The 17,041-nt window shown below is 41.8% G+C and overlaps 1 protein-coding gene across 4 annotated transcripts in view; it reads right to left on the reverse strand.

Annotated features, from left to right (window-relative positions):
* MYO5A (myosin VA) overlaps positions 1 to 17,041 on the reverse strand; it is a 116,357-nt gene that overhangs the window by 69,379 nt on the left and 29,937 nt on the right. For 3 of the 4 annotated variants that reach the window (XM_053271802.1, XM_053271804.1, XM_053271801.1), the window contains exons 4-7: positions 15,541 to 15,685; positions 4,966 to 5,122; positions 2,164 to 2,307; positions 568 to 649 (exon numbers count right to left, since the gene is read on the reverse strand). In XM_053271802.1, coding sequence (XP_053127777.1) covers positions 568 to 649; positions 2,164 to 2,307; positions 4,966 to 5,122; positions 15,541 to 15,685 — 528 coding nt within the window. Of the gene's footprint in view, positions 1 to 567; positions 650 to 2,163; positions 2,308 to 4,965; positions 5,123 to 15,540; positions 15,686 to 17,041 lie in introns of those variants that run through there. The other variant, XM_053271803.1, reaches the window with a different exon arrangement.

A 17,041-nucleotide genomic window follows, 5' to 3' on the forward strand; every position in this document is an offset into this window, starting at 1 on the left:
AGTCATGCTTGCTACCACAAGACCTGCTCTTCTCACTGCAACATGCAGAATGAAGATAAAAATAGCAAGGGACTCTCAGGTCCAGCTACACCAGACCCAAGTTTCAAACTGAGGTTTAATGTTGAAGACAAGTCCAGCATTTGGATGCAACACTGGCACCGCTGAACCAGAGGTAAGGGCACCAAAACTCCATTCTGACCAAAGGTTCAGAGTGGAGTCTGGGAAGGGAAACAACAGGTCCTTTCCCTCCCTTAACTCCAGTTTCCCAAATTCATATGTGCAGTTTGGGAAACTGGAGGTAAAGGGATCTCCAGTTTCCTAGTACATCCTAATTCGGCCAAGAACTTTTCCTGGTCAAAAGTCAGTGTGGCCAGGTTAATCAACAAATCAACACTATATGTCCACCTAGCAACACACACAGAAACAATTTTCATGCACTTTACAGTTTAGAAATATGCCATTTCAGAAAGACATGATTTAGAGAAATAAGCTGATCTTTAAAAAGCTACCAGTCAAAACATAACAATGTAGATTGGGTACACGCCAATCATAAATGCAAATATATACCTAATCGCAATGTTTTAAATTCAGGTAATGCTGCAGAAGCACAGAGCTGATAGAAGATATGGTAATTTCTCTCCTCTTCTGCCTTCAATAAAAAATAAGCATAATATAAGGTACCTCTAAGAAATATGTTATTTTCATACAAGTGACAATTCTATTTTGTATGTTAATAAAAATAAAGTAATACAGGCTATGCTAAATCTCTGGGAACAATCTTGCAATAACACATCCAAATATTTTCTGCATTTCTATTAATTTGTTTGCTCCCCATGTTTTCCAGGGAAAACAGTAAGCCTCTATACACAATCACCCAGATCTGGTTTATCTGCTGCTAACCCGGTTTTGCATGCACATGTCCAAAAATGGGTAACCCAGCTTCTAATCCTGGGTCTTAGCCCAGGTTAGTGCAGAGCAGGGCCCCCAGTACCCGGGTTTGTGGATAGGGTGTTTGCTTTCCGCTTCATCTGCAGGTCCCGGCAACCAGCCACCATGTTTTTAAGAGAGTGCTACATCTGGAGGGGCTGTGGTCTGTGAATGTGCCACTCTGCACAGGACACCCTATCACCACTTGCTTGAAATGGCTTGAATGGGGCTAATTTCACTCCTTCCCCCTTGTGGCCAATCAGAGCGCAGCTGCTGTTCATGGGTTTTCTCTTCTCCTGCCTGCACAGTGCATTGTGTGAAGGTTCTTCCAATTCTTGGAGGCCTTCCCAGTTCCAAGCTCGCCACTACGGCACTCGTCTGGGAGCAGGGGCTGCTCTGAACTCTTCCAAGTCCCAAACCACCCCCTTCTGATTGTGTACAAGAGCCCATTAAGTGATTATCAGTTTACAGATACAACTTGAGTTCTAATCAGTCTCCCACTGTAGCCCAGCTGGGAAGAGAGCTTGCTAATGGTGAGGGGAGGGGTTCTAGCACCTGCATTTCCATATAGCAGCACTATAGTAAAAAAAAAAAAAAAAAAAAAACAAAAAACTCTTTCTGCTTCCTCTAGTCTTTTGAGATCATGAGCACTCCCTCTACCTCTTCTAATATATCAGAGACAGAAACACTGGCTGACAACCAAGCATCAGTGCAACAGGAGAAGCACTAGTGCATTGGAAATGTTCGACTAACTCAGCTCCACTGCTGGCTCAGCAGTGGGGGCAAATTTTGACAACCTCCCCTTCCCCAGAGAATGCTCTGTGCCACCTGAAAACATGTCCCTAAAGGCCACACAACCCTCAGGGGCATATTTTCAGAGGGCATAAAAGGCTTCTGGGGATAGGGAAGGTCAATACAATTCCTCACCCACACACTAGGTAACAGAGAGAACTGAGAGCTTTGCCGAAGTGCACAGTTCCTGGTCTGACAAACAGCCTGGCTTTCAAGCAGCAAGCTTGAAGGAGACTCTGCACCATCGCTATTTCAAAAAGATTGCATTAAATCCTTCTCTGGAGTTCTGAAATGCGAACTGTTTCCTCCTCCATATGCTAAGAGGTGCAGTAACTCCATGTCAAAGAGCGAGACACAACACGTGATTATTCTATCTATAACCATCGTAAAATGTTTCAAGCACTACCATCAAGCTGCTGCCCTCTGTGGGTGCATCCCCTTTACCTGGAAGACCACTCTGGATTTTTCCAGCAGATAAGTTCTCATATTAGCACCAATGATTCGATATCTCTTATCAAAACCGATTTCAATGTACTTTCCAAAGCGACTGCTGTTGTCATTCCGTGTGGTTTTGGCATTCCCAATCGACTGGGGAGTGCGGGGCCAAAAAGAGGGAGAGAGAGAGATTAAGCATTTCAAAGAGCCCAACTCTCGCATTGCACGAGGTCTCCGAAGTCGCACTGAAAGCACTTAAACTGCACCCTGACTTGCAAATACGGATTTTCATATATGAGCTGTTCTCAAAAACACCGTAAAGTCATGCTTGCCAACCAACATTTCTAAACAGACACAAGTTGCATGCACAGGTGGACCACTGAATATGCCAAGTTAAAAAGGGAGCAATGCAGAAGCAGTTACAAGACAACCGTCCGCAACAAAAAAATTTAATTTTTAATCATTCTTAAATTTTAATCTATTTTTATCTATTATGATTTTTATCTTTTTATGAATTTAAAGGTTTTATATTATATTATGTTTTAATTCTGTACACCGCCTAGAGACTTCAATGTTAGGCAGTATAACAAACAAACAAACCAACAAACTGTTTTTAGACATTGCTATGGATTTCTGCATTTTTGTTGCAATAGCTGCATGTTAGGGATGCAGCCATAGCTCAGTCGTGGAGCATCTGTTCTGCAGGCAGAAGGTCCCAGGTTCAATCTCTGGAAGCATCTCCAGGCAGAGCTGGGAGAGACCCCTGCCTGAAACCTTGGAGAAGCTGCTGCCAGTCAGTGTAGACAATACTGAGCTGGACAGACAAAAGGTCTGACTCAGTAGAAAGCAGCTTCCTAAATTCTATGATATCATGGCACACAGTCAAAAATGAAGACTGCCTTCTATGTTATTTGCCTTATTCCAACACCCAATTGTACTACAAGATGGAGGCACAGCATGAGAAGCACAGCACGAAACCAGTTGGTTTAAAAAGCATTTTAAAAGATACTTTAATTCACAGCAACTTCATGCTGAATCATCTTTGAAATGTGATGGATTGCTAAATCCTAATGGGCAGGGTTGGGACTTTTAGGTTCAAACCCTTGGGAGGCCTGGAGCATACCTCTCATAACCTTACCTACATCACAGAGTTCCGGTGAAGAAAAGTGAGATCAGAATTGCAAGTATACATGGCAAATACTAGAGAATTAAATCCTAATTAACAACAGGGAAAGTTCTCCAAGGCCTCTCACATGTCAGTGGGGAAGAATTTAGCAATAGTTGCACAAGTCTGCAAATGGCCTTACAATTGCCTGAAACTGTCCCTTATGATATATTTAGTAAGATCATTTTGAAATTCCACACAGCAAACCAAACCAGGCAGAATTACCTTATCGGGGGTCTACCTCAAAAACACCGGTGCCAAAGCTGCATTAGGGTGGATAATGCCATCTCTGCTTTAATGTTTCAATAAATGCTTAAAATAAGGAAGGTGGGGGAAGGATAATTTTTAAAAAAGTATTAGGGAGGAAAGGGGTGTTTAGTTGCATTTCTCTAGAATTGAGTAGTTTTCTTGAAGATTCTGTTCCTTGCAAGGACTTGCATTTATAAGTAGCACAATCACTCTTTTAAATCTTCTAATATGGAATGAAATCCAATTTCCCCATGCTTAATCATTATTTGCTTTATGCTCTGAATATAGTATGCTACTTTCAATAGCAATTAATAAGAACTACAACACACAAAGTAATTATTAAATCTACTTCAAACAGTTCTCTGAATTTTTGGTACAGCAGAGTCTGGTCAATTGCATTAAATGAAAAACTTGTTCACCAAAGGAGACATGCAAGAGGAATACATAAAGAGGATATTTTGTAACAGTGTGGTTAGAGTATTGGACTAGGACCAAAGAGATCTGAGTTCAAATCCGCATTTGCCCATTGAAACTCAGTGGGTGACTCTGGGCCAGCCACCTCAGCCTAACCAACCTACCTCACAGGCTTATTGTGGGGATATTTATTATTTATTGAAATATAAACATCAGGGTTGTGCAGTTATATTGATATGTTGAACCGATGCGCCCACTATTCAGCCAAAAATGTCAGATTGATATGCCACTATTAGACATTACTGGAAAGCTTTCAGAAACAACAGAAGGAAGTCCAGTGGGTCCCCCACCTGGAGTTACCTTTGACCTGACCCACCCCACAACGATTTTGGGGGTGCGACTTGGAGAGAGCAAGTTCCTCCAAGTCGGCTCCCAATGTAGATTTTAAGGACTGCATCCCTGAAATCGGGGGAGTGGGAGGGGAGTAACTCCCGTGGGGGATCCACAGGATCAGTAGGAACCCTGCCTGGGGTGACCGCTGCCCCCTACCCCAACCCCCAATTTAAGGGGTACAGTCCTTAAAAGCCACAACAGTAACTAAACACTAAGACAAGGGTGAGGGGTGTCCTCCCCATCCCCACCACCCGATAGGCATATCGGAAAATTTCGGGTCAATTCTGACCCAATTCCAATGGTGGGGAGACCATGTTGGCCTCCTGACTTTTTTTCTTTTTAATGGTTTTGGTGATTCACCAATTTTGGTGATTCACACGCCTAATGAACCTGTCAGTGGACTACAACTTCCATCATCTCCAGCTGCAATGTATTGCTGCTTGGAATTATGGGAGTTTTATTCCAACAACAGCTGGAGAGCCTCAGGTTGGTCATCTCTAATCTTAGCCCATAGAAGAGGAGGCAGACCCCAATGGCAAAAGCACTGCATTAGACTTAAAAATTAACAGAAAATGTAATCATGCTCTTACCTCCATTATGGGATTGGAAGCCAAAACTTTCTCTTCAACGTTTGCTTCACTGGCAGACCCACTTACAGTGGCAAAATATCTCATTGCATACTTAGCAGAAACCGTCTTTCCAGCTCCTGATTCACCACTTACAATGATTGACTGGTTTCGTTCATCTCTGAAATGGAAAGAAAATCGTTTCAGTTCTAGAGTATGTCCGCATGATCAGCTTGACTCTAATTATGTTTGATTCTAATCATCCAATAATGAGCTTGATACTATCATGTTTATTGCATTATGTGCATTAATGGACATATAGGTTATGCAAGAAAGTGAAAACTAAAATAAAAAATATCTCTACATCCTTATAGACATGATCTCTGTTGGCTCTACTTTTAGATGTATGCATTCTCCATATGGGTGCATTTTGCATTCTCTATTTCCTGTTAAAGCCCAAGTGAAATCTCTGCACCCATTTTAAGATGACCAGAAGCCAAGCGAAACCACTCAAACACTGTGCCTGTCTTGCAGATCAGGGTTCTGGTCATTCTGCACTAATAATTGCTTTGGATGCTATGCCAGTTAAAAAACAAAGAAGTTAAACTTTGGATCAAACTGATCCTACAAATGTCATTAACTCTAACTTTGCTCATATTATAACACCACATCCTGTTTTAATTTCAACATTCCAGCCGATTATCAACCCTCTTCCCACACTCTTGCTATACCAAAGCATAGGTTTGTTAACATAGCAACAAAAAGCAGAATCTGTTGGAGCCAGTTGGAAATGCCTTTGACACTCACCACTCTCGAATATTATATTTAAAATATTTGCTACTAAATACTGAAATTTAAATGGAATAAATTCATTTTTCCAAGTGTACCGACGGCACACTTTACCTTTACCCATATGTCTTACAAGAAAGAGCAGGAAGGAGAAAACCCCCAAATTTAGCATTAGGCTAAAAGCAAAATTATATCAGATCAGAGCACGTGGTGCCCACACTGGTGCAAAGCTCAATAGACTGGAAATCAGGAAACTCTAGGAATTAAGAAGCTCCCTCCTCCTCCTCCTCCAGGATTATACAGAGTGGCTTCCCTAAAAAGCCCTGTTGACAGAGATTTACATATTACTCTTAGAAACATTTGATAGGTGCTTTGGGGCAAATTCCTCCGAAGAATGTTTGCATTGTTTACTCATCAAGACCATCCCTCTCGCTAGAACTGTGGTAGATACACTAGTAAATGCCCTGTACAGAGCCTATTATAACACCATCTGGCAAATACTTGGCACAGAGACTCAAGCAGAATAAGCTGGTGCTGCCTATTCTATAGTGAATGTCCATGGTAAACAAAAGCTCATTGTGGGGTTTCACAGACTCTTCAAACTTGGCTCCCAGTTGAGGTTCAGAAGGCTTCATAACTCAAACAAACATTTTGAATTCTTTCTTGTGCAATAAACAAACATTTGTTTCCCAAATGTGTGAAGCAGCACTGGGAGTTGGCCAAGAGTCCACTGAAAACACTGGCAAAGGCTTATGACTTTAATCATATATTCTGATTTCTAAAACAGCCACCAAGCTAATTCTCTCTCCCCCCCCCCGCTCCCCCTCTTTTTTGCTTGATAAATGTTACTTAAGTGAACCGTGAAACTGTAATCTAACTGGTAATTACCCAATAGTTTGTATGGACATAATGCCATCCAGCTTCTAATCATGAACTGGAGTAAAGAATACTACCAGAGGTGCACCTAGGTAATTTTGGAGCCTGGACCTAAACGCATTTGGATGCCCCCACTCTGCAAGTAAAGCATCACTTTTTAACACATGGGTTATTGAGAGCACAAACCACACCACCCAGGACAGACTAAAGAGGATTGGGGGGGGGGGCAGGGGGTGTTGATGCCCTGGACTTTGGCCCTGAAGTCCAGGGATAAGAGTGCCTCTGAATACTACACTACACATCTAATAAAATTTAAAGGATTCTTTTGGGATGTCTCCAAGTTTTCTGTTTGTGGTAAGGACAGGTGGGGACATGGTTTCGAAGGGAATGCAGTCACAGCTACAGAGGTGTTACAAAGCTGAGGAAACATGACAGGCAAGCATCAGAACCTGAGAAAGAGCAAGTAACCTGGAATGTTGCTCCAGCAGTGATCCAATGTATATTGGAGGCTGAAATACACCTGCAGGGAAACATTTCTAATCCCTGACCCTGAGGAAGTTAGCAATTAGGGTCCACTCTGTTTCTGACTCAGACATGCATTTGGGGATGGGGCTGTAGCTCAGCGGTAGAGCATACGTTTTTCATGAAGGAAGTCCCAGGTTCAATCCCTGGCAGTATCTCCACTCCAGATAGGACTGGGAAAGACTCCTGCCTGAAACCTTGGAGATCCCCCACCAATAAATGGAGACAATAATGGTCTGAGGCCACACACTATATAAGGCAGCTTCCTATGTTTCTATCTTCAAATTCTGAAGAGGCTTCAAATTCTGAAGAGATTGGAATGGCGGTATTCACTGGATCCCCAGAGCCAAAGGAATTTGTGGACGGAATCACTGGTATTGGGCGATGTTGGTAAGGAAACATTATTGGGAGCAGACAAATAACAAAAGCACAGACCCTAGGTGTTATTTCTCCCTTTGCCTGTGAAAACCTGTGGCAGGAGGGTTGCCTTGGCGACTGCTTCCCGCTATGGTCCAGGAAGGGCCTTGCTCATTCTCAGGGTCATTATATTAAACTTATCTCAAACTTCTTCTGATCTAGAAGTGTCCTGAGTCAAAGTACTGGGACATAACATCAGACAACAGTCCATACATGCATTATATGACACTAGCACAGGGCTACTCAACTTTGACCCTTCAGCTGTTTTTGGACTACAGTTCCCATAATTCCCTGTCACAGTGGCTAATAGCCAGGGATTATGGGTGTTGCAGGCCAACATCTGCAAGATGGCTGAAGTTGAGCAGCCCTGCACTAGCAAAACCAGATGCTGATCTGAATCACAGAGCATCCTTTGAGACTGTATGAAGAATGTTGGGATTAAGGCTAATGATGCCACACAAGTCAACCCTAAAAGTTCAATAAAATATGTTCCAAAACAAAGACTCCATATGGTGCTGCTGCAATTAGAATGTTGGACTAGGAAGACTCACATTCAAATTATACTCTACCATGAAGCACTCTATGTGATCTTAAGTCAGTCACTCCCTCTTCACAGGATAATTATTGTTTATGCTCCTTGCTGAAATAAAAGCATCTCCTTCGCTGTTTCTTTTCAGGAAGACCTCAAGACTCACCAGGAGTGGAGGGAAGCCGGCAGCAGCACGAGTTCCCTAGCTCCACCCTCTGTGTCTGATGTGATTCTCACATGGAACGAGAATACAATCACAATGAACACATACAGGCCAGAGGAGAGAGAGCTCTTTGGAGGAAGGGCAGGATTAAAATGTAATAGATAAATTAACCAACAAAAAAATCAAGCTACTTTCATATAGAAAGCTTAGCTAACCAAACTGAGTTGCATGCAATATTCTACATGCATTGAGAAATTTCATTTTTGAACATACAGTTTGTTTATTTGTAAACACAATTGCCTATGTGAGTGAATCCCAGTAATTTACTGATGATTCTCAGAGTTTCAACCCATTTTCCCCTTTATTTACTAGCAAAGAAATGCTGCCTGTTAAAGGCATTGAAAAACTTGCAACTGTGCAAATCTCAAGTAATTGTTTTTCACACAGAAGCCATTGCACTGTGTCCTCTCAAATGGCCCATCATCTTCTTGAGAAATCCAGGATTTCAACACTACTCTGACTTCCTGTCAATTTATAACAGAGCAAGAGGCCTGGCATGCCTACCGCTAAACAGATTGGCTCCTTGGTTGCCCCATCTCTGCAGTTTATTATAAACCTTTGCTTTTCCCAGCTCTTCAGCCTTCTCTCTCCAATCATCTAACTTCTTGTTTGCATTCATAAAGGAAACACATACACTTCTCCCACCCATATCAACTTGCTTTCCTACTGGTGCCATTATTCATAATGGCCAACCTGCAGACAGAAAGAGAGAATAAATTGCAAGTCAGGAATCTTTGTCTCCCTCCCAATCTATTCTAACTGAAATACAGCTCCTAAAAGAGCCCTTTTCATACCTCGTCAATTACTCTCCCCCATAAACTGACTGTAACATCTTTAACTATTTCTAACCCACATCTTTTCATGCCACTGTACTATATATCCCAAAAAGAAGAGACATTTTTATTTGTTTGTAAAAGAAACAATGGTCATAAAAGGATAAATGTTACTCTTCCTCTCAGGGACAGGGCAAAGATTCATCAGTTATAGTAGTAGTAAATTTATTACGGTCCTTAGACAGGCTTAACATTTAAACTAATACAATTATAATTTACAAAATATTCAAATTGCTAATACAAGCTCTACGAAGTTTGGATGCAACAAAACAGAACTTGGCCACATTTATAGAAGTAACAAGTTTAAAATTTGACAATAAAAAATCAAAGTAAAATTGATCTGTATGACCAGGATGGTTCTTTAAGAGAGGAGCAATAAACTTAATATGAGCATCTCTATAAAATTGACAATACAGAATAACATGAACGACTGACTCTATATCCCCTGAGCCACAAGGGCAACGACACAATGCGTATGGGACTCGTTTATATTTCCTGTCTAGGAGTGCTGAGGGAAGGGCATTCAAATGAGCAAGGGTTAATGCTCTCCTAAACTTAGGTAAAAACATGTGATCTAAATATTCAGCTGGTTTGTAGCTGAAATTTTGAGAGCCTATATAGATTCCCCTCGATAGTCGAGCACACTCCTCCTGCAGATCTATATCCAATAGTCATTGCCTAACAAAACATATCGCCTGATCGAAACCCCTCGCTATAAGGTCTTCTTGGGCCGTGTCCAGTTGATGTAATTTCGTTTTTAGAGCAATTTCCTATTTAGATGTAAAGCTGTCAATTAACACTAAAGGCGCTAAACCGACTGGGAAGAAAACCAAATGCAGCCAGAATCTGATTATGCAAAGCCAGATTTTCATTTTCAAGGTGGTAACCCCAACCTCTCTACGGAGAGCCCCGTTAGCTGTGCCTCTGGGGGCTTGAAGGATAGCCCTTAAGGATTTAGTGTGGACTGCTTCTAAGATTGTGAAGTTATCGAAAGGCCCAATTTGTGCGCTATAAAAAATTTGAGGGTATATTTTAGCCTTCAATAATTTGACAGCCGCTGAGACAAAAAGAGCACCTCTCGAGAAGTAAAAAGATTTCATCACATTTGCCGTCTGCTGGGCACTGTGAGAAACAAAGCTAAGATGAGCTTTCCGGGATCCAATGGAATGAAATACAACCCCTAAATACTTGAAAACCTTGACCTGCTCAATGTTATGTTTACATTTCGGTTTTATCCTGTCCTTCGAGATCAGGGCAGCATATGCAAATCTATTCCCCACTCCCATTTGATCCTCCCAGCAAACCTAGTGGTTCAGTGGGACATACATATCCAGCAATATCTGTTGCAAGCATGGATGACGACCTATGTTGAATATAAGTTGTTTTCAAGTTTCCATTGTTTTCAAATGTCTCTCCACAACACCATTGGAATCAGGTTGGAATTTACTTGATATTTCCCACTACATCCATTGGAGGAAAACACCCACCCCACTCTTGCCTTAAAGCTTAGTCACTGCTCTGGTTTTTAATGACTACACCCCTGAAATTGAGGGGTTGGGGGGAAAGTAATCCCAGGCCCTGACTGGCCCTGTCAGTCCCTCACAGGGGTTACCTTTGCCTCCACCCCCGATTTCAGGGGTGATTGATTGATTAAGTGCTGTCAAGTCGGTGTCAACTCTTAGCAACCACATAGATTCCCTCTGGGATGAAATTCCAGGGGTGCAGACCTTAAAATCCACACTGAGAGCCAACTTGGAAAGACTCTCTCTCCATGCCGGCTCCCAGGGTGGTTTTTTAAAGGACTCTGCACACATACACACTAAAATTTGGAGGGCTACAGGGGTTACATTTGCCCCCACCCCCCAATTTTGGGAGTGCAGTCCTTAGAAACCAGCCCAGAGCCAGCTTGGAAAGAAAGTCTCCCCATGTTGACTGTTAGGCTGGTTTTGGTCTGTTAGGAATGTTGGAAGTAGAATAATTTCTGACACGGCAACAGTGATTTTAGTCAGTGTTCCGATTATCAGCGCTCCTTGAGCATAGCAGCCCGACATTCCTGTTGGACCAATACAACTTCATGGCCCTAGTAGACAAGTTAAGCTGAGTCAGTACCTAGTCCAAAGGTATTCAGTAAGCATCTTGACTGAGCAGAGGTTTGAACATGGGTCTCTGCAGTCCTCGGCCATCCCTTATTATAGTGTTTCCCCTTTTTGCAGAGCAAGTATGTCATACAGCAAACTCTATATCAAACAGAATAAGCTTATATCTGCTGCCATAACAAGAAAACTGGCAGTGCCGGTAAGAATCTTTATTCTCCTACATATCTGAAGTCTGATATATTCTAGCAATCTGCTAAGACGTGGATTCAAAGGCATCTTAAACCAGGATAGGTCCAAAAGATAGATAACAATTTCAAAATCAACATCAAATATACTCCACCAATGCAATTAATCGGAAACTTTTTGCAGAGCAAGCTGGCCAAAGATTATCAGCAGCTTACTAGAATAGATTTCTTGAGAAACAAGCAGTACAACAAGCTGGTTCACATACAGAGTGTGTGTGTGCGCGTGCACATGCGCGCGCGCACACACACACACCCATAACCCTGAATACATTCTTGTGCAGTTCTTCCTGCACACAACTGATGTAATATTTACACAGTACTGAATCACTGGCATGCCAACTCACCCAAGTCATAGGGCTGGTTCAGATGTCACAAGGAACCATGGGTTGGGTTGGATGTTGGTTCCAGACAACAACTCCACACCTCAGGATTGCACACTCTCCTATTCTCTTGCCCACATGAGCCTCAGAAGAATTCTAATTCTGACTGCAGTTACAATCAAACCAAGGTTGGTTGTGATGGCTGAACTGACCATCCCTGGTTTTCTTCTAACCAACTTCTTAGAAATAAATAGAGATCTGAAGCCCATTTCAAAACTTGAGTTCAGATCTCAGTTTATATTGTTGGTTAGACTAAACTATCTGGTCCAGACAAAAATATTAACATTTATTAAAAAATGTTGTAAGATGCTTTGAGACCAAGAGATGGAGCAAAATATAAATCAAACCATGTTAAGGCATGGGGAAACAGTGGTATGTTCAAGAACAGCTCCACTTACCAAAGTCTAATTCATGCAAAAACAGGTCATAGGTTTTCCCCACATCACAACTTTATGAATAGAATTAATTTTGTTGGCACATGTGTACAAGTGAAAACTGAAGCTGGAGAAGCCCTCCACGTTCTTTTTCATAATCATATTCACCAATTTCAGAAAGAGTGGATGCCAACATATTTCTTATGAGAAGAGAGCTTAGTACAAAAGTGAAATAACTGAGAGCAGAGGATAGACAATCAATTTGCATACATTTGTGATTTATATACAGACTGTACTTAACTTTCATGGACCTTGGGTCCACTGCCTACAATTCCTTTTCAGGTGTATGTGTATAAAATATTTAAGACTATTTACACCCTGTCTTTCAGTCGCAGACAGCTCAAAGCAGCTTATAACAAGAATTAAAATCAACAAAGTGACAAAGAACTAGAGGCTGAGTGGGAAGAGACCAAAATAAAGCATATACACTCCATTCATTTGGTGAAAAGGGCTCTGATCAGTGAATACTTAAGCTACAGTGAATCTGTTAGTCTTTCAAGTGTCATAAGGTTATTTAAGGTCTACTGGAAACAGATGGCTTTTCTAGATCACCTGACAATGTGCAGTAGCTTGCAGGGATGGGGGGGGGGGATCAACCTGCAACTGTCACATGCTACAAGCTGGGGTTACTTGCTTCCCTCAAATATATTCCCGCAGGTTTCCAATTAACTGCAAGAATATATTATTTCCTGTACCACAATGCAACCATTTCTGACAAGTAGGTTTTGGGGGACCAGTAACATCTGCCCTGAAGCAGATCCTAAGGGCACAGCCCATCATGTTTCCCTACACAATCCCCATTGCAATGAAAGGAACTGTGCAAAAAAAAGGTCTGCCTTTTCACTTCCATCGGGCTTTTCTGGGAGAATTTCCTGCTGGATTGTGCCTTAGTTGAATGCTATGTATTTAGGAAAACAAAATGTGGCAAATGCTGCAAAATGTGGGTTTCACTTTTTATTGGAGGTAGATGTTTGAGAACATGTCTGAATATTCAATCTGTTCCTCCTTAAAAAAAAAAAAAAAAAGCCGCTGACCAGAGACACAAATTGACCTCTAGCTCATCATTCCAGATTTTAGGTTCCCGAATCAACTCTGCCAATAATTTAGCAGAGCCCTTCTGAATACGAAGGACTGAAGCTCCTCCTATTAATCCGTTGTGGCTTACTGCACTAGAAGCTTGATAAAAGCTCCAGAGGATAATTCAAAGGAAACAACAGAGATTTTCTAGAATGGTTTATATTGCAGTTTAGCAGAGTATCAGTAACTCCTCATCACAATCACAGCTGTATCTAGAACAAACTGATAACAAACAAAAAAATATATTCAAAGCCAAGCACAAATGCAAATGGAAATAATTGGAATCAGCTGCAAAATCATGACAGATTGCATTTGGAAAGAATGATGAGCCAGCAAAAGGAAAGTTATTTTCCGGGGATTACTCTGTAGAGGTCACCATTGCAACCGTCTGTTAAAGCTCAGGGAATAGCTTCTAGCCAGACACCTTACATAAACTTCTGGATCCGATACTGACCACATTTAACCTCCACTTCCTGTGGATGGTAACTGGCCATGATAAACCTTTGTTAGATCTTGGCTACAATATCAGCAAGCAACCAAATGCAGGAGGGGGTCCTCCAGAAGGTCAGAACTGCATTTAACCCTCACTTGGTTTCACAGCATAAACAAAATCCCCAGCTAATGGGGGCTTTCCAAGCCATGTTTTAATATTTTTGCAAAGATGAGAGACGGGGAAATAACGGATTGTAAATCAATAATAGAAAACAAAATCCGTGAACAACCTTAAACAGGTAGAAATATTAATAAATGTACAGAACAAACCCATACACAAACCAAAGGTGCAAAAATGCACCAAATGAAGGCCGATACAAAATCTGCACAAGGCATCCAAAATACAAAGACATGCAAATGCAAAGAATGTGAGGTGATAAATATACAATAAACACTGTGAATCACTCTGAAAAGGTGGGAATAACCCACTCTCAAATGGTGGAGAATATGTAAAAATGCACACTCAGTTCGAAAAAGAATCTTCACATTGGGAACGGAGAAAATGCAAGATCCCGAAATGCCAAAGAACAAGACAGATAACTCCACAAACTCAAAGATGTCATTCTTCACAAATGCCGATGTAATGGTGCCAAAAATGCCTGAAGTGAATCCTCGTGGATGAGATGTGATCGTCCTGAACAAAGAACTTAACAGGTCTCCTAGGTAAAAGCCGGTTTCGGAATAGTCTTCATCAGAAGTACAAATAATCTTCCATCCGGAATAGCCTTGCCTCTTGAAGCGGCACAACAAGTGCCTGCTAAAGCATGCCAGTTTCCTATTTATTAATATTTCTACCTGTTTAAGGTTGTTCACAGATTTTGTTTTCTATTACTGATGTGTTAATATTTAGCATTCTATGCTCAATAGCAGGAATTTCTGTAAAGTGTCAACATTTTGCAACAGTTACCCACTTCTAGGATTGCTTTTGTATTTGATGAAAAATCTTTGATTACAAGCTAGCATTAAGAGGCTAGGTCTTTAAAGTGGCAGCATTAACAGCTTTCCTAAACCAGGATAAAGTGTGGATGATTCAGGACAGAAACGTAAGTGTGTACCACCCTTCCTCCAGGGGAGTATGCATGGTTTCTTCGCACAGAGGAGAAACTCCAATTTTATCCTCTCGACAGCTCTGTAGATTAGACCAAGAGGTAGCAACTGATCCAAAGTCACCCAGTGAACTTCATGACCAAGCAGGGATCTGAACCCAGGTTTTCATTTAAGGGTAGCCAGGGGACCAGTTACAACTACAATTATATACTGCATAAGAGTACCTGAATCTAAGACTAGGTTTTTCCAAGTTCCTTCAGGTTAAAACCCAGGGGTTAATCTTAAATTCAGCATCTTCTTCCTTTTGGGTAAACAGTGGCATAACCTGTATGCAACCTCTATTTTTTAAGGGGCTCATCTTAAACTCAGGTAAATGTGGTATTCCCTTTAAAAGACGTGGTCAAAAAGTAGATCAAAGTTCCACTTAACTGAACGCATTCTGTTATTCATATAGTAGCTCATCTGTTAAGCATTTCAGCTGGGACCATTTGCAGAGCTAGCTTGCAATATTTATTAAAACATTCCGAACATTAAAACATTTTCAGAACCCATCCACCTTCCTCAAAAAAAATCTCAGATGGAAAAACGACTGTGCTCTTTTGTGGAAAACAAGGAGGAAGAAGTCTCTGTCCTACATACCTGGCCATCTGTTTATATGCCTCCTCAGCCACAGCAAAGATGTGGGGGTCCATATCCCCCATATTCTGGCCACTGTATGCATTGATGATATCTTCACCATAAATAGGCAGCTGTTCATAAGGATTTATGGCTACTAAGACTATACCTGTAAAAGAATTTTTAAAAATCAGAAGAGGTTATTGGCAAATATTACACATACTTTTCTTATTAAAATATTTGTCCTATGTTGAACCACCAAAAAAGCTTTAACTTTATTTGAACTTTATTTGTTTGACAAAGTACTTGTTTAGGGCAACTGATATAATCAGGAATATACAAGAAAACAGACATATAGGGGACTAATTCTTTCCCTGGCAACATTAAGGATTAATGTTGATTAAGGCAACTATAATTTCCATGATCTTTGTCAGCTGAGAGCCTCTTACCAAACCTTCAGTCTTTATGACTGGAGTCATAGCCCAGTGGAAGAGAACATTCAAAGAGTCCTTGGTTCAGTTCCTGGTATTTCAAGCAGCAAGGCTGGTAAAGACCCCTGTGCAGGGGGAGACCTACCATTGAGCGATAGGATTCAAAGAACCCAGGCCGCCAATGGGAAGGGCCGCATGAGACACCCTGTGCGTATAACGTCACACACAAGTGGGCATGGCCTGATCTCCAGAGGGCCCACCCCAGCCCTCCCAAATGCATTCCACTTCCGCTCCCTCACGAGAGGAAAAGGAAGTGAAATAAACACAGCAGCCAGCAAATGAGCTCTGGAGAGCTCGCTTGGGCTCTGCGGAGCCTGGACCATGCTGCTTTTGCACATGACATCTCGTGCATGTGAGCATGCCTAGGGTCTGGAGAGCATTGAGCAAGCTCTCCAGAGCTCATTTCCAGACAGTGTTTTTCTGGCTGTGATTACTTTGCTTCGTATCCTTCCAGCAAGGGAGAGCTCGCTCTGTGCTCTCTGGGCCCCAGGCACACCCACATGCACGAGACATCATGCGCATGGAGCATCACTAGCAGGGCCACCATTCAGCTGGTTCCACCAGTGCCCTCGCATCAAACCTTTAAGAACTACTGCCCTTCAAAATCAATCATAGTGGATTACATGGACCCAATATTCTGGTTTAGGATAAGACGGGCTCATACAGCTATCACGCCATCAAAAGGAAGGTACTATAATGTGGGCCAACAGTAATTTCAGAGATTTGGATTCTTATCAGAGATAGTTGGATTGTTACTTAACAATTGCCTTTGTTTGTCAGCACTCAAAACGACAATCAAAACTGTATGCAGGCAGACTTCCTAACAGCCTGGATACAGCTTTCATCTGCCATGCAAGAATAGGCCACATTTAGCCAAGCTCTGCTTGCTGAGAATTCTGAAGGCTTCCATGAGCCAAAATGAAAAAGCTGGTGGGGACTGTAGAGGAACCGGAGTCACTGGCCACCTCTCTCCCTCCCTCCCTCTCTGCTCAGCAGCTCATTTTCATGGCTTCTCCTGCTCCCAGCACCTAGGG

The sequence above is a fragment of the Hemicordylus capensis genome, chromosome 10 (assembly GCF_027244095.1).
Source record: "Hemicordylus capensis ecotype Gifberg chromosome 10, rHemCap1.1.pri, whole genome shotgun sequence".
Lineage (NCBI taxonomy): Eukaryota > Metazoa > Chordata > Lepidosauria > Squamata > Cordylidae > Hemicordylus > Hemicordylus capensis.